The sequence below is a fragment of the Lissotriton helveticus genome, chromosome 3_1 (genome assembly GCF_964261635.1).
Source record: "Lissotriton helveticus chromosome 3_1, aLisHel1.1, whole genome shotgun sequence".
Lineage (NCBI taxonomy): Eukaryota > Metazoa > Chordata > Amphibia > Caudata > Salamandridae > Lissotriton > Lissotriton helveticus.
Genome location: NC_136061.1, coordinates 1855209647 through 1855230479, shown reverse-complemented (window position 1 = coordinate 1855230479; position 20833 = coordinate 1855209647). Strand labels below are relative to the sequence as shown.

Sequence of the window (20833 nt, the reverse complement as noted above, 5' to 3'; positions counted from 1 at the left end):
TGGTGGTACTTTAGTGCCTATCAGTAATTTCATCTGAAATGACGCGGTACCCTGAAATGGGTGCACTGTCCACCAGGCAGCTAGTATATAGAGTTGAAAACTACTCCGTGCGCATGTTAATTATGAAAAGCAGGTAATTGGCGTCTGTGAGGGACACACACCACCAGCCGTCACTGCTCTCTTTGCCACCAGCCACACACACACCACCAGCCGTCAGTGCACGGTTTCAGCAGGCACACGCACATCACCGGCCGTCAGTGCACACTTTCACCAGGCATACACACCACCAACCGTCAGTGCACTCTTTCACCAGGCACACACACCACCAGCCTTCAGTGGAGGAGTGTGGCTCACTGATTAGAGCTGCAGACCCTGATGCAGAGGTCTGGCCCGGGACCAGGGTTCAATTCCCGACGCGGCAGGGTACTGAGCCCAAAAATGTCCACGGACTCGATAATTCTCGCCTTGGTGCCTATTCTAATCAAGGGTTCCTACGCTGCAACTCTGGGCAATAGTTGCTTAATCTCCACTACGACGGCCCACCCACGGCGGGATGCCTGGCTTTCACCCTGGGGATAGCCAGTAGGGGTTATCTCACAGGGAAAAGCCAGGACGGGTTCCCAAAGCAAGCGCCTTGATGCCTTCGGGTGATACGTGCGCTATATAAATCGCAATACGCAATACAGTGCATGCTTCCAGACACACACACCACCAACTGTTAGTGCACGCTTTGCCAACAGGCACACACACCACCAGATGTCAGTGAACCCTTCCAACAGGCACACACACACCACCAGCCGTCAGTACACGCTTTCACCAGGCATACACACCACCAACCGTCAGTGCACACTTTCACCAGGCACACACCACCAGCCGTCAGTGCACTCTTTCACCAGGCACACACCACCAGCCTTCAGTGCATGCTTCCACCAGGCACCAAACCACCAGCCGGCAGTGCACACTTCCACTAGGCACACACACCACCAGCCATCAGTGCACAATTTCTACAGGCACACACACCACCAGTGCACGCATCAATTGTTAACGCATCCACAATTAACTATTGTAGCAATCGTAGTATGGCACACTTTACTTTTAAACATGTCAGTGCACACTTTTCCACCAGGGACACACACCACCAGCCTTCAGCGCAGGCTTCCAGACACACACATCACCAGCAGTCAGTGCACGCTTTCACCACCGGCCGTCAGTGCACACTTTCACCAGGCACAGACACCATCAGTCATCCGTGCATGCTTTCACCGGGAACAAACACCACCAGCCATCAGTGCACAATTTCTAGAGGCACACACACCACCAGCCATCAGTGCACACATCAATCGCAGTATGGGGCACTTTACTTTTAAACATATTCATCTAAAGCGCAGCATGCCATCAATGCCACAAAAATAAATACACATTTTTTTTGGCCTACAATTTATGGACTTTTGTTGCAATTGGTGTTGCAATATTTAGCAATGCCAATAGCTCAAACTTAATTAATGCGAGACTTATTGCATTGCAAATGCTTGTTTGTATACTTTAGTGCATCACACACACATCAGCCTGGGCTCAACAGTGCTCCGAGACCAATCCTAAAACTATAGTGAAATATTACCCTGACGCTGTCATGTGCCTTAATGATGAGCCCAAGTCTAACCCTAAAACAAACCCTAATCCTAATGTTCACAACTACCCCAACCCCTGTCCCCAATCCTAACACCGGTTGTATTAAATTAAATCCTAAAAGGAAGGCATATGGTGGTAAATATCAAGTTAATGTGTTTCTGTAATTAGATTATCGCAATAAAGTACATTACGTTTCTTAAAATGGGAAAGATAACCGCAACTTCAAACACTTGGAAATCATTTTTAATTTAAATTAAAGAAGTGCTCTTTTCTATACGCGGTGCCATCTGGCTATTGTTCCAAGATGGACATGGCACGGGGGTATTAAATAACGACTGTTGAAGCCTGTGAATGAAGCTTAAGAGTAACCAACATCAAGTAACTGTAGTAATATGCTGCTTATAACACGAGGAGAAAAATGAACCCTTCTCTCTTTCTGCCTTTTGCCTTTTTCTCTTCTCTTTTTCCCTCCACTCATGTATACTCCGTGCTCCATGTAAATATATATTTTTTTATACAATAAAAAATTACAGAAATAAAAAAAAAAGAAAAGGACGGCTACACGCTTTCAATATAGATGCTAGCTCTTTTGATGGTCTGCATCGCCACCATGTGGCCACTCTGAAGCACCGCCAACAGGGCAGTTTATTTCTTTTCTTCTTGCCGGAATGGGAAGGGCGGGAGAGCTGTACTGCCTCCAGGCTTTTGCAGTAAATCCCGTTGGAGCTGTGCTGTGTTTTGTGGGGTATGTTGCCGGACTGTTCCTAGGTTTTGGACCATTGTGGCTTGCAATATTTGCAAAGGCTCTCCCAGAGTGAAGGGATTGCACCAATTTGTCAGGAGGAACTGGGTAGAGACACAAGTTTTTTATGCCTGCTTTTGCAGGTCAGTGGTTGCTGCTTATGTGACGTCAGCTGCTTAATATACAGGCTGCAATCAATACAATGATCAAGGCGGTGCATGTGATGCTGACACACCAACCAACACTCCGCCTGGCCACAGTCAAGGTGTTTGCATACAGACAGAAACATCCCCTTGTCATAGTGGGGCAATTTAGCACTGTCCACTCCCTTGGGAGCACGCAGATGTCCACCCCAGTCTCCATCACCCAGGACGTGGTCGGAATGCTACTGAGTTGCTGCACGGTGGAGCAACTAGCACGGTCACAATTCACCTTTTAAGTGCACCTACCGGCCATTGACGACATACTGACCACTTCCAAGACCTGTTTGAGACAATTGGGTGCTTTAAGGACAAAATAGTGTTGCTCCTCATCGACCCCTTGGTCCAGCCAGTTGCCCTGTGGCACGGACACATTGTGTTTCACTTCCCACCCAAGGTCGACATCATAGAAATGATGGAGGGCCTCACGCCCCGGGTCTCCCTATTAGTGATCATCAGAAAGTCAAAGCAGCCAGGGGAAGTGAGATTGTGTATTGACATGCGCCTCCCCAATGCTCCCATCAGAGGTACCTCATGCCCACAGTCAAAAACATCAACAGGGAACTGAGCGGGGGAAGGTGGTTTTGCAAAATGGACCTGTGTTCGGAGTACCACCAACTATTACTCTACCATGCCACAATATTTTCCACTTATTTGAGACTCCCCCACTACAAAAAACTTAATTTTGGCATAATATGCTTTACGGAGGTTATCCAGAATGCAATCAGGGAAGTACTAGCAGGCCAGGCCAGTGTTATCAAGGTCAGCAATTACATCCTTGTATACGCCAAAACTATTGAAGAACACCACACTCACATAAGGTGCGTGCTACAACTCCTGGAGGAGAAAGAAGTGACACTCCACGGAGTCAAATGTGTGTTCATGCGGAATGGCTAAGACGACAATACCTGCTCAGAAGCAACCCTTCATGTCCCCAAGGCTGAAAGACTATTGTGTGAGCAGCACGGGTGATGGTGGGGGGCGGAGTTTAGAAATATGATCAATTATGTTTGTTATTCTGTGTAGAGATACAATATTTGCCAGGGCACTCCCACAGTGAAACGAGTGTACCACGTTGATAGGGGAAATTGGGAAAGGCACAAGTGTTTTTCTACCTACCGTTGCAGGTCAATGATTGCTGTTTACGTGACGTCAGCTGGTTAATAAAATAGGTTTAGCGGGGTTTCCGTCAGCTTGGTGTCAGTGGTGCCCTATAGGCAGCGTTCTGTGGTCTTTGAGGCCAGAGTCCCGACCTCACATGGCCCTCCAGGACGCAGTCAGGATTCCGAGGAAGATATTCACGTATCCAGTTTTCATTCCCATCAGTCACTTTTCACGAGAGCGTGCAGTAATCTATTGCTGGCAGAAATTACTTTTTTGAAAGTCACGGGATGCTTCAAGCCTTTGGTACGAGTCAGACGCACTATAGTACTGGGGTTCATAGGTCTGGTGTCCAGAGCATCCCAGCGGCCCTAGATCGAATCGGCGGAGTGACAGAAATGCTGTTTTGCCCTACACCCCGTTTCTTCTGTACCCTGGGAGCTAGCCACCATCCATGATACACAGTGCATACCACCTTTCTGAAATACATTTTTGACCACCATTCATTCGAAGGGGCCGTATTAAGGTGTAATGGGGTGCATTCAGTCTCGGCCAGTGCACATCGATTCTGCTTTGAGAAGGTGTGAATTAGAAAATTGTCTGTAGCTTGAACAAACCCCGTTTCCATTGAATGATAACACCTCCTTACCCACCTTTCCCTCTTTCTATTCCAGGCCTCCTTCACCCACCCCGGCCCACAAGTGGCGTTGCCCTCCCAGCTCCAGAAGATCCGGACAGAGCAGACAACCAGGAAGAAAAGGACGTGGTCGCCGAAGATGCTGAGGCGGATAATGCAGCCCTGGTGGCTGCGGAAGAGCACATCTTTGAGCACCTCCCTCAGAGGCTGAACCAAGGTATAACATTGCGCCTGCACATGATTCCTGTAGTAAGAGTTTAGCTGCCGCAAGGGTAAATTCATGATAAGCAAAATACAATTTGATGCAGGGTACAGGTTTCCTTTTAGCCTGAAGTCATGTGCGCGAACCTGGCGCCCATCAGTTTAGTCAGCTATTTTTCAGGTGTGACTGGCTGCAGAAACGCATTCTGGGAAATAGGCGAACCAATGATAAGGCGCAGCCTCTTAAAGTATTGTGCACTTGACCTGGCTGCCTCCTTTATTAGCATTGCTGGCAAATGTCTGGGAAAGGCCAGAGATTGAATGTGAAGTCCTAGACCGGCATATATATTCTCTAGTCTTTGTTTCATATCCTCTACTCTCACATTTATATTCTTCTGCTTCACATGTATACTTGTCTAGCTCATAACATTATCCATCTGTCTAACGCCAAAGCCCTCTAGGCTTGCATTTATATACCCCTCTCTCAGGTTTGCACTATGTAATCCTGTAGAGTTGAGGTGGGTTGTTCAAACCTTAGATGATCTTGCCTTTGATAGACACAGGCCCTTGATAAAATGGATCTATTCTGTGGCCAATTTACCCTTTTAGGATCACTAGGCTTGGGATAGCACCCCAGTTTCTCTCCAGGCCAGGCGCTCACTAGCCGTGGGTAGAATACGTGAACTCTAAGGCCGAGACAGATGGGCAAAATAAGTGCCAGGACTCTCGTCCGGAGACGACTGCAGCTTGCACTACACATTGCCTCTGCCAGCGCTGCCTGTGATAGTAACAACACGACTACTAACCATGACACTCCTACAAGTGTGACAATTTTGACTATTTCAGGCCTCCGAAGCTAGAAAAATGGCTTGGGCGGCAGGTAATAGTCATTTTTAATGTATATTAAATAAATAATTAACTGTTGTTGTGGACATCTCTGAATTAGCCAGACAGCACCACCTTATGGCAGACTGTCACAAGCGCCGGTGTTCATAATTAAGTGCTGGTGCCGAGCACTGGAAACAACTGGCTCAAATTAAGCACTGGTCCCACTGCTCTCTTTCTCTTCTCTCATTCCTTCTCTCTGTTCTTCAACTTTTAAACCATTTTAGACCTGATTGAATTTCCTTTTTATGATTGCATGCCATACTATATTTTAAGCCTATTTCCACTCCCTTTTTCTCCTTAATGCCGTTCAGCCCTGGCCGAAGCCTGTTTGGAGCGTAGAAGCATCCTGGGATCCATCTCCAACCTTCTTCCGATGCGACTGGCCTCCGCCATGATGTTGCCATACACGCTGCCTCTGGAGTCTGCTGTCTCCTTCACTGTCAGGTGAGTCGGCCCCTTCGCCAGCCTGAACAGTTAACACCTGCAGGGCAGCCAATTAGAGACACAAAAAAACATTGTACATCGTACTGCAAGGTGTCAGTGAATGTAATATTTGTTTTGGTGTTGCATGGTTGTAACCTAAGGGCAAGATCTACTTACCATCCCCTATACAAAGCTCAGTGGGCCACTGTAACTGTCCATCTTTTCTGCTCATACCGAATGTGTGGGGATATTGTGAATGTTGATTGTAATTGCATTTATATAGTGCTTTCTACCCCTGATGAGGCGTTGGAGCTCCTTTTCGGCTAGCAGCACGCTACTCCGGAACCCAAAAAGGATTAGTGGTGAATTAATCTAGGGAAATGTGAAATTAATTCGAGCTGTGGACATGTTAGTCTATTATTTGGATTGAAAAGGATACTGGAGGGATAGAAGAGGGATGGGTTTGCGTTTACATAGCTCTTGCTACCCCGTATGTGGTATTGAAGTGCTTTTCAGCCGGTAGCACGCTAATCCGGAACCCAAAAATGATTAGTGGTGATTTAATATAGAGAAATATGAAATAAATTTGAGCGGTGGACATGTTAATCTGTTATTTGGATTGAAAAAGGATGGTGGATGGATAGCAGTGCGAAGGATTTCCATTTATATTTATATAGTGCATGCTACCCCTGATGAGGTGTCAATGTGCTTTTCGGCGGATAGCACGATACTCCGTGATTGTGTGTAAATATGGCAGATATGTCCATGAGGAAAGGTGGTTTATCCACTTTGTAGGGACATTGTTGCTGGGAAAGTTTACTTGAGCCCTACAAGGGGTCCCCCTGAACCTGCAGAGTTGTGCAGAGGTCTAGTGCTCTGCTGGCCACAGAACCCTGAAATCGGAGCTTGTTGACAGGGATTGTGAGCTCTGCTGTATGAAGGCAGAGGTAAAGACATGAGATTATTAACATTTTTCCTGTACTATTATTTTAGGAGGTTTATTAAAGTGACATATACTTTAAGTACTAACCATTTATAGGTATGGAGTAAGTTATTCTTGTAGTATACTGTTTTGATTCAGACGTCACACCTTCTACTTGAACCTGAACTTGACTGCTCGTCCATGCTGCTTAGGGAGTCAAAGGCTTTGGTAAATCAACTTTAAATCACCCAACAAGTTGCCAGTATTCACTTAGTGGGGAATACAAGCAGTCTTAACTGCAACTTGGTACACCTGGGAAAATGTCTCATTAACAATTAGGATATTTATAGCCGTTCAGAGACTTTTTTTTATCTCGGAGTAAGGAGAATGCTAAGTGATCTGCCGGACTTCTAGCTGACCAGGGTGAGTGTTAGCCAGTTGGGTGGTAACAGATTTCTGGGTGGCCTGGTTAAACTCTCGAGAAGCTTCAGAGTCAGCCTCTGCGGCCTTTATACAATGTGGCTGCTACAAGCCAGGTGCGGTAAAAGCTATGGGTTAACCAAGAATGTATGGTTTCTGTTATTTTGTCTCAAAACTGGTCGAACCATCTCCAGTTAGGTATCTTATTGAGTTTAGTGACCCTTCAGTTTGTACGTTTGAATGTCATTGGATGGCTTACTTTCATTCAGCCTAGTCAATTCAATAAGTATGACAGAATTTTTAAATAATAGCGCATATTTTAAATGTCTAGGAGCCCAATACATTTTCAGTATGCACTTTATGTATTCAATTTCTTTCTTCCTACCTTACCTTCCTGTTCTCGTATACCACCATCATTCTCATCTAACTTTGGAAGTTTGGGAGGCATGTCTGTTAATATTTGTACACGGGACCCATGCCTGTGAAACCGCACCAGCCACCCGCATGGACGACTTGGCCGGCATTCCTTACTGGACACTTTCACTTATAAATAGTAAAATTCCAGTGTTCAGAGTGCGACTTTGTCTGTCCGAAAGGGAGAAGTTTTGAAATATATATATATATATACTGCAGTCGCGGGCCCGTGGTGACTCTAAACAGGGTCACCTATGACGGGAGGTAATGCCTGGAGTTCATGCGCAAATGGCAGCGGCTTTGAAACAGGACTATGTTTTTACCCACTGGGGTTTGACATTTCATTTATCGATGCAAACTGGTTGGCAGGCTCACAGAATAGTTAATTGTTAAAGTGCGAACTACTTGAACCAGAAAGCCACAGGAGTGGCCACACCCACTGAGGGAGGTTCTAGAATGTATTTAGGAGCACTGTTCTGCCTTGACATTTTGCTTTTATGAACGCCACCGAAGGAGGGGGAAACTCGAAACGCGTTTGGCGAAGGGAGCAATAAAGCACGTCGACTGCCAAACCTGTGTGCTGCATTTCTTCTCTATAGGGGCGATATCCATTTACCTGGCAGCCTATCCATTGAGGCAAACTCTGTTGTTGAAAATATATATATATATTTAATATCGGTCTCCGTTTCACTTTACCAACGTAAATTCATATATATATTTATATTTAGTGCAGGGGAGGTTCTGCACGTTAAAACATCACTTTACTAAATTCCCGTGAGTGCTTTCCTGTTTTCCGGTCGACCTGGATTTTCCACCGTTGTGGAATCATTTATATGTGTTTGTTTATCTATTGACATGCTCTATCTCTGTTTGCACTGATCCCTTACAATTTCGATTTTTCTCTTCCCACATCAGGCTCCTGGAGTGGCTGCCGGATGTCCCTGAAGATATCAGGTGGATGAAGGAACAAACAAGCAACATCTGCCACTGTGTGCTGACGAAAGCCAAGAAGAAGCTGGGCAGTCAGATCTCTGCCAGGTAAGACTTCCCCCTATTTCCTTCTGCAGTGGGCTCCTCTTTGGGGGTCAATGGGAGGTTTGATTAAGGGATAGGGCTGGGCTCAGGCCGTTATGTAATGGGCGTAATCGATATCAGACAGGTGGTGACTTCTCCCAGCTCCTGTGGGTCAGGAATACTCCTGTCCTTCCCATGAGCCATTCCACCTTTCTTCTCCCATCTTTGAGGTTGTGGTGCTTATTGACAGCGCTGAATCAATATCTCTTGATTGCTGTTTCCATTTCTACACAATATGGCTGCGGTGTAAGAGAAGATGAAGAACTCTATTACTTTGTTGAAATTAGTGATTTTGAAGACGACACACACAAAACTTATTTTAAAATTCTGTTTATTAATTTTCAAATCCAGCATAGTTCTAGAGAATACAGCAATCGTGGAGTACAATAATGGCAGAGGTACAGAGAACAGTATATGTTAGAAGTAGACATTGTTATTCATAGTCTGCTGTGGAGAAAAGCAGTGGGAGGGGGAGGATTGGAACAAAGAGAGAAACAGTCCCTCAGTGGGATCATGTAACAACATTTGTGGTAAAGGTGACTGCGTAGGAAGGTCCATATCATGCAGTAAATTACAGAATGCAACAGTTATTGGTCCTTTCGAAGAGGATTATGCTTACTCAATACCTACTGGAGCTGAAGGCCCAGCCTCTGCATCGTCTTGCTCATTCTCGGCTGCGTCCACTCGGGCATAAAGGTACCTTTCAAGGGGATGCTAAATATCCTTAGGTCGGGAGCGTATGACCATGAGTTCCCAGAAGGCAGTAAGCTGTTCCTGACTACGCCTCGTCTTTGAGCCAGTCAGTTGCAAGTGTCAATGCTTGTCAACCCCTTCCCACACAAAACCTGACGCCCTTTTGACATAAAGGAACGCAAATTAGATGGCATCAGACAATGTAGTGGAGGGATGACTTGGAGTCCTTCTGCCTGGATGGGCACAGCTGTGGGATGTGTTGTCTTGCCATTTTCAGTTGCTTTCGGGGACATCATCCCAGATGTTTGAAGGGCTTTTCCAATGTCAATGGCATGGCCCACTTTGAAGCCTTGGTGTAATGGAGGACACTGATTGTCCGGGGGGACCTGCGTTTGTAAAACTTTGATGTTTGCAAGGATCTTGTTTGCCTTGGTGATGCACATGATCCTTCTATTTCAATTCAATAAATCTTTATTTCGGCACATTGTGGCCATAAATGATACATAATGCATAAAACGTTAAAAACAGCAGTTCATGGCATCTTGGTGGTAAAATAAATGGAAGCTTACATGCAGTTGGAAGGGAGTTTAAGGAAATACAATAAAAATACATAATTTAGTTAAGAAGGCAAATATAAAAACATATATTTAAAATACAGTTGTACAGTTCCAATGGTTCCTTAGGAGTAATTCTTTATTCCTACCAATTATTGAACAAGACAGAAGAAAACACGCATATTTGATATTTAAACACAGATTCAGCCGATTATAACTCCAAACACTGTTTCATGCATACATGACTTACAGCCAGAAGAAATCTTGTCTCGTGTTGGTTTTAAATACTCTGTAGGCTTCATTGTACGATCGCAAACCTATAGCTTTACACAGTGGCTTAATCCACCTTTTCCTGGCTGTTACATAAGCAGTACAGAAAAAGAGGATATGGTTGTCATCTTCTTTTCTTCTAAACTGGCAACACGTACATCTCTCACTTACTCCAGATCCAGCTGATTGTGACCACCTTGCTACGGTTACATTGGTTTTCAATATTCCATACCTAAACTTCAGATATAGACTTTTGGCCAACGGTGGACGGACCTCATCCAGAAAGTCCTCAAGGTTAGGAGAGTCCTTAAAGGCCAAGAAGTTTCTAGTAATGGATCCATCAGCATGGCTATTTGGGAGAGTATCACCAGTTTTTTACAGCTTTGCCTCAGACTTAGAGGCTCTTCCCAAAGATGTGTCAGCCCAATTCTAAACAGCCATCATCGCACATGCTTCAACCATACATTGGTATTATAGCAATCCAGCCTCATTATTTCCATAATCCCAGCTCTGTACTCACCAAGTTCAGGCGAGCACCAAAGTCTCACCCAATAAGAGAGTGGGCGGAGAATTGCATAATGATCTGTACGCTTCATACTTAAATCGAGCATTAGGGGAAGGAGAGGGGTCCGTTTTGGTATTTTTAGCAAACTCCTGTAAAAATTATTTTCACCTTTCATAAAAAGGTTCCCAGCTATTGGGCCCCAGATTTCTGCGCCATATAATGCGGCAGTCTGGGCCTTAAACTTGAACACTTCTAATGCCGGTGATACCGATTTGCTAAGGCTCGCCCCGTGTTTCTTTACAATCGGTTGACAATTCTGTGTCAGAATAGGTTTGCTTTTCTCTGCTTGGGTTTTCCACGTATTCTTTAAATCTAGAGAAACCCCCAGGTAGGTAAAATTAGAAACAAGATCTAGTTTTTGATTATTTAAAAATAGGTTCCCTTTAAAGGTTTTATGCGGATTCAGGGCCATAGATTTAGTTTTTTTCGCATTTATTTCTAGGCCTGTTTTATTACAATAGATTTGAAATTAATTTAGCAATGCTTGCAGACCTTTGGGAGTTTGAGAAATTAGGATAGTATCGTCCGCAAAGAGAAGCGCAGGAACCCTTTCTCCATTTAGCTTGGGTGCGTCATTAATGCACTCATCCAAATGGGCTGGGATATCGTTAACAAACAGAGAAAAGAGCGTGGGGACTAACATGCACCCTTGACGAACCCCACGCATTATTGGAACAAGTTCAGTCAGTTCTCCGTTTCGTCCCCAGCACACTCTTGCATAGTTGTTTTCGTGGAGTCTTATGATCTGTTGTAATAAACAGACTGGCAACCCCAACGAATACAGACAATCCCCTAAACGATTGCGCAAAACTAAATCAAAAGCGGCCCTCAAATCTACAAATGCCACATATATATGACCTTTTCTTAAAAAAACATATTTCCAGCAAAGGCAACAAAGTCTAAAAACCTGATCTATCGTGCTTATACTACTTCTAAAGCTTGCTTGGAACTTCGTAAGTATGGCATTCTCATCTATCCAAGAATTCATACGTGTTAAAATATGCCTTGAAAATAACTTCTGTAAAATATCCATTAAACTAATAGGTTGATAGTTAGATGGATCGTTCCTATCGCCCTTTTTGAAAATTAAAATGATTTCCGCGCCCCTCCAACTATCAGGAAAAACTGTACCAGCAGCCAGAATATTAAATAATCTATTAATATAAGGTGCCCAGATGTTAACATCATGTTTATACAGATCACCTGGGATTTTATCAAGGCCTGGTGCCTTACCAATTTTTACTAAACTGATTGCCTGCACAGTTTCTTCTAATGTAAATTCCAAAGTGCCAGTGCTAATTGAATACCGGGGATACTCATTTTCCTTAACCTCCATGTGTAGTGGGACTCCATACAAATGGGTAAAATGGTCTGTTCTTCTAGAAACACATCTTGGGCAGTCCTACCCACATGATTCCCGTTTGCCACTAGTCTCCAGAATCCCACATTATCTTTTGTCTTTGCTGCCAATAACATAGTCTCCCAACAATCCTCATCCCAGTCTGATCTTGCTCTTGCCTGGATCAGTTTATACTCCTTTATTGTCTTCCTTATCATATCTGGGACTCTGCCTTTTATAGCCTCTATAAGTAATGCCTTACCTACACGGCAGTCCTTGTTATACCACGGATGTCTGCCTACTAAACCAATTTTGTTACAACAATTTTTCTTAGGCATTTTAGTAACATGGGGTATTAATGATTTGAAGAACCCATAATGAAGATCAATAAAACATTGTCTCCTGCCATTGAACTTGCGTAACCTGAAAATGTGTCAGCTAGAAGTGTATAAATACCTGCTAACACTTCCCCATCATCTAGAATTTGTGCCCATTTAAGTGATCGTCTATTGTTGCTTACAAGTGGAGCATCATTAGAAATGTTGCCCAAAACACAGATCTCGGTCACAGGGCTATTACTCGGGAACAAAGATTGATCAATTGACAATTGGAGTGGGTGATGATCACTTTCAAACCTAGGCATAATCTCAAGGTCTCTCAAATAAGGCCAAATATCAAAGGATGCTAGGATATAGTCTATACGGCTTTGAGAATTGTTTTTCTATTTGTTCATGATGTTTGTGCCGAATATGGCTCTCTTGAGCAGGGCTGTAGTGTTGGCCTGTTTATGGGTGACAGGGACTATGTTCATGTTATTATTTAGTCACCCTTGTACCTAGACAAGCCGGCCTTCAAGGCACTGCTTCACTTTAGTTAATTTAGAATAAATATCACTTTGAGGATTTTGCAGGCAAAATGTTTTCAGTAGATGGTTTTGTTGTTGTGGTGGTGGTATATATTTCTGGGTTAGGTGTCATTGGTGACCATGTGCATGCTGCTTTGCTTCTGTGTTTCTGTTTGAGAGATCTGAAGGAGCCGTTAAACCAGATTGGTTTTTTTGGGGGGGGGGGGTGCTGTCTTGCTGCACTGATACTTTGTTGTGCAGGTGGTAAGGATAAGGTTGTCAACGCTGTTTCTGCCATTCCAGTGCATTCTACTGCAGCCTGTGGGTGCTGTGAGGGTTGCTTGTTGTTGGGAAATGGAGAAGGTGATGCTGTTTGGGGGTCTTTCACCAGTTAGTGGAATTCCAAGTCTTTCAGTTTTAATGCAGGATGAGGCAACGAGGTGTTACGGGGAGGTGCTCTATAGGTTGATGTTTCCAAGTAATAGCATGTATTGTATTCATTAGGAGAGCTGGATCAGTTATCACAACAAACACTGAGTACCCTGGCTCATAATGCAAGCAACAGTTTGGGTTCAATCCATTTGCAATATTTTGAGTAAGCTAGCTGGTGAATAATTAATAGTTATTAGAAAGGGTTCTAAATCATTTATCATACTGAAGTCTGCTTGTGTCAATGACATTGTGGAAATGAAATTGATTAAAGTTTTACAAAACGTAAGGTTTGCCTTTGGTCTGCAACAGAGGAGCATGTCGTTGTGTTCATGTTGGTTTTGTTGAGGTAGTAGGACGGAAGTTTCTTATAGGATTGTTTGCTGATAAACTAGGTATGGTTCAGGTCTATCTACTTGCTTACGTTTTTATTTACTCTCCCCTTCCCATTGCTTTAATTAGCTTGTCTTTTCTTCTTACGCTCTCTTTCATTTGTATCTGAAGTAAATTACCCACCCCAGTGTCTGCTTTACCTTCTGTCAGTGTACATATTCTCTGGACCAGACTAAATTGACTCTGTGCATAAATTCTTTTTTTTTTTTTTTTTTTTTTTAATAGACGCAGATCTGCTTAGTCTTTTTGTACAAAAAACAAGATTAACATTCAAACCTATACCTACCACCAGGTGCTGTACTTCCAGTTTCCTATGTGCTCCATATGATACGTGAGCGTATGCATTTATTCCTAATGTCTTCTGATTGGGAAATCATCACTGTCCTCTCATTACATTCTATTGGTGAAGCTGGGAGAAGCTGTGGTCTGTACTGTGTCTCGGGGTCTTTTGAGGAATAGTATACTCAGTGCCTAATTTGAGCTGGTGGTTGCAAGTGGGGTCCACCAGCAGTCGTTTTTGCGGAGCATCACTTAGCCTGTCTCTTTAGTATCGCCATATTTTCTGGAATGAAGCATTGCGGGAAAGCCTCGAGCGCTAGGCCAGTGCCATCGTAGGCTGCTCTAGATTCTTAGGTGAACTGAAACGGTGGAGAGAAGAGGTTAGGCTCCGGCTAGGAGCAAAGGTGCCTCTCTTGGAGTCCTGGTTCCTTCAGACTGCATTCTGTGAACATGGCCAAATGAACTCGTATACCAGCTCATAGGATAGCGCCACAAGCCGGTGTCCTTGCATGAAGCAGTTACATTGATAAAGGATGACTGGCCTGTGGGACTCTGTGGAGTATTCTCTGACCAGCTGGTAGGCTGATTTAGCCTTGGTGTTAACATCTACTCTTTTTGTTTACCAGGCTTTATTACCACCTGGAGCTGAGGAGAACCCAGAGCCTGCCGGTGCCCATGGTTCTGAACTACAGCGAGGCGCTGCCCAAGTGGGTGCGGAGCAACACCTCCCTGATGGACGTGATGGTCAAGTGGGAGGACTACCAGAGGCAGCTCATGCCTGGACTCTTCAGCATCAACCTGGACATGCAGGCCTCCCTCTTTCACCAGCAGGACCAGCAGGGCCTTCAAATGAGGCAGGTGAATGAGCAGGAGTGCCTACAGATCAGGCAGGAGGCGGAAGGCCAGCAGCTGGAGAGTCTGGAGCCCTGCTGAGGATGCCGCGAGAGCAGTCCGCCTCTATGCTACAGACCCAAAGACATCTCAGTAGCTTGTTTCTCAGCCATCGTCTGCTCACAGACCCCCTACAGGTTTAGTCTGTTTGTAATGACGCTGATCTACAGTGGACTGGGCAGAGACGTCTTTTGTAAGGACGACTAGAATTGAAAGTACTTATGCCTGTGTTTGCTACATTATTTTATCAGGAAGCACTTTGCAGGTGGTTACTACTTCTAATAGTGTGTGTATGTATGTATGTGTGTGTGTGTGTGTGTGTGTGTATGTATATGTATGTGTATATATATATATATATATATATATATATATATATATATATTTACATATATGTATATGTGCAAATACATGCATATACTTGCATATCTTTATACTTGAGTCCCTCGCGACTCCATATTAAGAATATGGCAAAAGTCTCATAGGAAAAGCACTTCTTTTCATTTCCTTGTTCTATTGTGTATATAACTAAATATATGTATGCTATACCGCATATATTCAAATATGCCCGAGTGGACAGTGTTGTAGCAAATACGTTCTCACTCCTGAGTGAGAGGGGGCAAATGCCCTTCAAGACAGAACATCAATCAACTGTGAAAATGATGCTCGTATTACTGCGCCGACTGGTGCACTCCTAGGCAGCAATGTGTTAAAGCATTTCAAACAGGGGCAGTTAAATTCTCTTGCAGATTACCGTGGCAAATATATTGCTGCCAATATAGTTTAAATATTTATGTGTGCGTATTTATATATCATCGGAGAGGGGTTTTAATTATATAGTAAAGCTATATTACTCTTCCCCTTAACTTCCCACAACTATGACCCAGAGCCCTAAAGGATCAGGAAACTATTATTCCAGTACAAAATCACTGTTTAGTTTCTAAAAAAAAAATATATATACAAAAAGAGCTAGTCTTCAAATGTATTTTTTCTACATTGTTCACATTAATAGAAGTAGTTTAAGAATAATAGCGCTCATATTTTGACACATTTCTCAAAATTGTCTCACTTTTCAGTATTTTCTGAAAATGTAGCACATCCTCCCCACTTTTTTGTGCTGGAAGTTTTTTCACCTTCTTATAGGGTGGCTCACCTGTGAATAACCACCCAGCATGGCTGAATGGCAAATACAATTCCTTTCTTTACGATTGTGAAATCCTCCACATATCCTTGCGAAGGACAGCAGAGCACACAAAGTTTTAAAGTGGATTTTCCCTTTATAGTTTTTCTTGAAGAGTGGATGAGGATTGTACACTCTATACAGAAGTGAAAGTATAATTTGCAGTGAGTGTGCACTTGTAACTCTGTATTTGTTTTCAGTTGACTGAATAATAAATTGGACATCATAGTGAGAGTGCCAATCACGGACACCTACCACATGCACTTTTCCACCAAGTCCGCGGTTTCATTATACGAGATCGATTAAAAATACGAACTAAATGTGTCCAGCTCATGCATTAGGCTGAGAAGTGGCCTTTGTAAAAACAGATCCTTTTCATTAATATTAATCTGAGTAAGAGATGACCTCTCACAGCTCGACTTGTGTTTCCTCCCTAAATTGCCCATCACGTAACCAAAGACCATAGTTGCAGGGGAGAAGGACAAACTCATATGGCTGTGCAGTGATCTCATTGAAAGAAATGGACTGCCTCATCCAGAGAACTATACAGAACTGGTGATTGGAGTTAAATCTAAAAATCTATTGATTGAATGCGAAATGTACTCACTGTTATTCTAAAATGTTCAAAGTCCCTGTATTACAGAAAACCCATCGCTCAGAGATAGTGCTGAATTTTTCTTTAATTAAAAAAAAACATTGAACAATCTAATTGGATTCACCGTTGGCAGGAATCACTGTTAAGTAGCTGTGCTCTGTAGAACCGCATAAGGAGATTATTTTAAAGTACAGTTTTTGTACATGTAAACAGTTTGTAATACAAGAATAGCACCATAAAGGAGAATTTTTTGGGGGGTAAAATTGCAAACTGTATTGTTCATCAGTAGGACTCATCACAGGCGTCCATCTTCTGTTCGTCGTCAGATGTCAGCGTGTTTGCTGCCTGAATTGGCCAATTCATCTGGTTGGTTCATGCAGTAAATTTGCTGACGTCTTCTGGCACATTTGACTGTTGTTGACAGAAATAGTTCCCGCATTTAGGGTGGGAACATTCCACACCACTTGCTGCGTTTGTGTGCCACAGTGTCCAGGGATATCCGCCAACGCTTTGCTGTGAATTACAACAGCACTGCAAATAACAAAAAATCACTGCAAACATTTTCAGTTCCGAGTATATTGGGTACTCATGGAAAACTACTGTGATTTGAATAGCTACTCTTTTTTTGTTGGCGATGCCACTTTGAAACAAAACTTCTCTGTTTTTAAAACTCTTAGATGCTTCTAGGGCAAACACTGTTGGCGTGGCTGTCCAATAATCCTTGACATTTATGTGAGGCATGCAGGCACAGTGAATACTTAAGATTCCTACACACCAAACTCCAGCTCCATTGAACGTGCCATGCTTGTATTGTTACTCTTGAATAACAAAATCCTTATAGAGTTAACCTGAGTCAAGATGTTAATGTTCTCAACACCTGCCTTATTCTCTCAATCTTCCTGGGTTCTTCTTTTTCAGCTTTGAGAATCAGTACACAAATTACCTTCGTAGGAGTTGACGTATGTAACGCAGGGGTTCCTAACCTGGGGTGCCTGTACCCCCAGTTGCTGCGAGATGGCATTCTAGGGGGTACGACAAAGAATCCGAATAGGAATCCGGTGAGACTTTTGTAGGGTGTGCAAACATTAATCAAACATTTCCTAGGGGTGCGGTGCATAGAAAAGGTTGGGAACCCCAGAAGTAATGTCACTGCCACATGGAATTATGCAGGTTTCTTCAGTGACGAGGTGGGAGTAGTCTGGCGCCATCATGGCTGGAGAGGCATATTGGATAGGCCAATATCTGCTAATTGAGTCTGGCCCGGCATTGTGAAAACCTTTTGATAGGCGTAATTTGAAGGTTTTTCAGTATGGTTTGCTTCGACTTTTGCCATTGTCTTTCTAGCACCTGTGATTATCTCCTAGCCAGTTTGCCCTGTTATGCATATTTAGACTGCTAGCCGTTGTGCCAAACTCAAATATTGAAATATTTGAGATAAAAAAAATGAAAGCTGTGGAAAGTGGACCAAGAATCCTGACTGAAACTATGGGCAGACGAATCTGGGAATATGGGTACATTATTTGACGAAGAGGCTTCCCCATTGATGGCCTGTAGTGTTGCATTAACCACATCGACGCTAATGACGAGCTCAGCTCGTCATGAGGTACACCTCTCGTACGCTCATGACGAGCTGAGCTCGTCATGAACCGCGGGTTTTTAAAAACTTCAACGCACAGCGGGAAAATGTGCTGCACCGTTGCGGTTAACTGCATTGTGTCACATATAGTTCTTATTTATTGCTTACTTGATAAACCTGTATAAGTCCTTAAAGACCTGCAGTGGGCTGGTTAGCTCTGCAGTTGATTGGTTAACTCTGAGCTTGTCACACATTGGTTGTGTTTCAGATCTGATGGAGCACTTACAGTATGTGCATTTAGACCTGGAAGGGTCATGTTGAAACCAGGGCTGGATGGGCCTTTTATTCCACTGGCCATTTCCCCGGTGGGCTGGAGCCTTTGGAGGCTGGGTTTGAAAGCCCAGGGGCCATCCTGGTATCTGCCACTTTCCCCAGCTGCATCAAGAGAGTCATCAAGAGAGAGGGATGCAGGGGGAAGGTAGAGAGAAAGTGATCATAGAGAGGGAGGAGAGGATGATGGACGAAGGGAGGGAGTGAGAGAGGATGAAAAGGAGGGAGTGAGAGGGAGAGGGAGCTTGTGCGAGGAGACATCAAGAGCAGGGCTGGTTTGAAAGTTTTTGCCAAGGGTGCTTTATGGTTTCCTGTCTGGCCCTTGCTAAAACAGGCAGAGGCCACTAGCAGCCTCTGATTGCGAACTGTATATTTGTAAAGGCAACCGAAGGAGACGGCAGAGGTCGGAGTCTTGCTTCTTGGCACAAGCAGGTCTCTAAGTTGTGTGCAATGCAACAACAGTATGTTGGCAAGTGAGGACCTGTGTGCCATCTTCCACCAGGGTCAGGCTGAACCGCCACAGATGTTGTTGCGATCTTCACAGATCCCCATTGTATCCACCAGTTCCCAGAACATATCTTCATTTGAAATTGCTTTCAAAATGGTAAATATTATGAGTTACACACTTACTGGTCAATTTTATGAAAACAATCTATCACAAATTACTTTACGATCACCTATGTTTGAATGGGATTACCATTTAAGTTAAAAGGAATAGGTTCCCAAATCCCACGTGTAATTAGACTATTTCGTTTTATTTTCAAAGCCGTAATCAACTGGAAAATACCTCAAGGAAGGGGCTTGAATTTCAGGTGACCTGGTTATGACTTGTAATTTGCTTTGTGTCTTCCCTCTGTTCCCATTGCATTGTGTGAGAGGTCTGTAAATGCTATATAACACTTGGCTTTATTGCAGCAGAGTAGTTATGTTTTAATAATTACTGTACGCATTCAAACATGGAGCGCCTGTGTAACAGCGATTTACCTCAAAAGTGACAGCTTTGTGTTTCCAAACAAGCGTGGAGATGGTTGAGTAGCCTTTTGTGGTTTGTGGGTGCTATGTTATGAATGCTGTACCTGTGCAGTGGTGGGGCTGTTTACTGGCACTGCAACGAAAAAGTAAAATATGACGTGCAATAAAATAAATAAGGGGAAACAAAATTGAATGTCGTGATCGTCCTAACAGGACACAACAAAACGGCGTCAATGTAATTGACTAAAGAAACCATCAACATTTCCAATAAACAATTATGTGATACAATTTATCTTTTAGTTTTATGTAAAGTGAGTCATGAAAAATGCATATTTTGTTGATCACTGGAAGAATACTTCCAAGTATGTAGTGCAAACTGCTTAGCAGTTAGGACTAGTCCCCTTGCCCCCTACTCTCTTCGCACTTTTGTTAGAAAGTAGGTTGAATGTGGATATCTCGGTTCAAGCTAAGCAAAATACTGTGTGTGCTAGAGTTTGCAGTTTATTTTAGTACTTGCAAAACCCAGCTGAGCAAGGAAGGGGAAACATTTAGATCGAGGCATGAGAGCTGTAGATCACATACTGTGCATAGATCGCCATCTAGTGTTGGATCTGGATGTTTACACTTTGTTTTTCTTCGAAGAAGTCTTTCCAGTCATGAGATAGGTGACTCCTCCTTTTGGTGATAGTGCGCATGGGCATCGACTCCATCTTCAGATTAATTTTTTCCACCATCGGGTTCGGATGTTAGCTGCTGCGCTCCGGTACAAAGCCATTTGTTCGGTTTCCCTCTGTGCGCAAGACACTCACCCTCAACGGTATTGTTTCCGATCGCGTATACCATTCTTTGCGTGTCGTGTTTAATTATAAAAACCCTCTTTCGATTGGAGAGCTTGTGGTAGGCTGTCAGGCCTACTCGAGTCGGTTTGACTTGCAGTAGATGGAAGGAACTCCCTTCTAATTCTGCCCTTGGTGCCACGTGAAGTACTGCACACTGACTCACAAAGTGTGTAACCTGTGCTTTTCTCCTGAGCACAGAGAACAGGACTGCAACGAGTTCGAGGCTTTCCGCTCCAAGAAGACGCTTCGCGACTGTCAGGTTCGATGTCGTGACATGCAGAGTCAACACACAAGCTCTATTCCAGACCTCTTCGGACCAGAATCTGATGAAGAAGCCAGGGACGCTATCGGGGCCGAGGAGGAACAGGAACCGATCTCAGTTTCCGAGTACAGCTCCAGCCAGGATCCCGCATGGACAGCGTACTGTAGGTACGGA

General features: G+C 43.7%; 1 protein-coding gene across 1 annotated transcript in view; it reads left to right on the top strand.

Moving 5' to 3' along the window:
• PNPLA2 (patatin like domain 2, triacylglycerol lipase) overlaps nt 1-15091 on the top strand; it is a 119810-nt gene extending 104719 nt beyond the window's left edge. The window contains exons 6-9 of the mRNA XM_078682800.1: nt 4347-4526; nt 5710-5842; nt 8493-8615; nt 14644-15091. Coding sequence (XP_078538926.1) covers nt 4347-4526; nt 5710-5842; nt 8493-8615; nt 14644-14950 — 743 coding nt within the window. The 3' untranslated portion in view covers nt 14951-15091. The remainder of the gene's footprint in view (nt 1-4346; nt 4527-5709; nt 5843-8492; nt 8616-14643) is intronic.
• The last annotated feature ends 5742 nt before the right edge of the window (nt 15092-20833 follow it).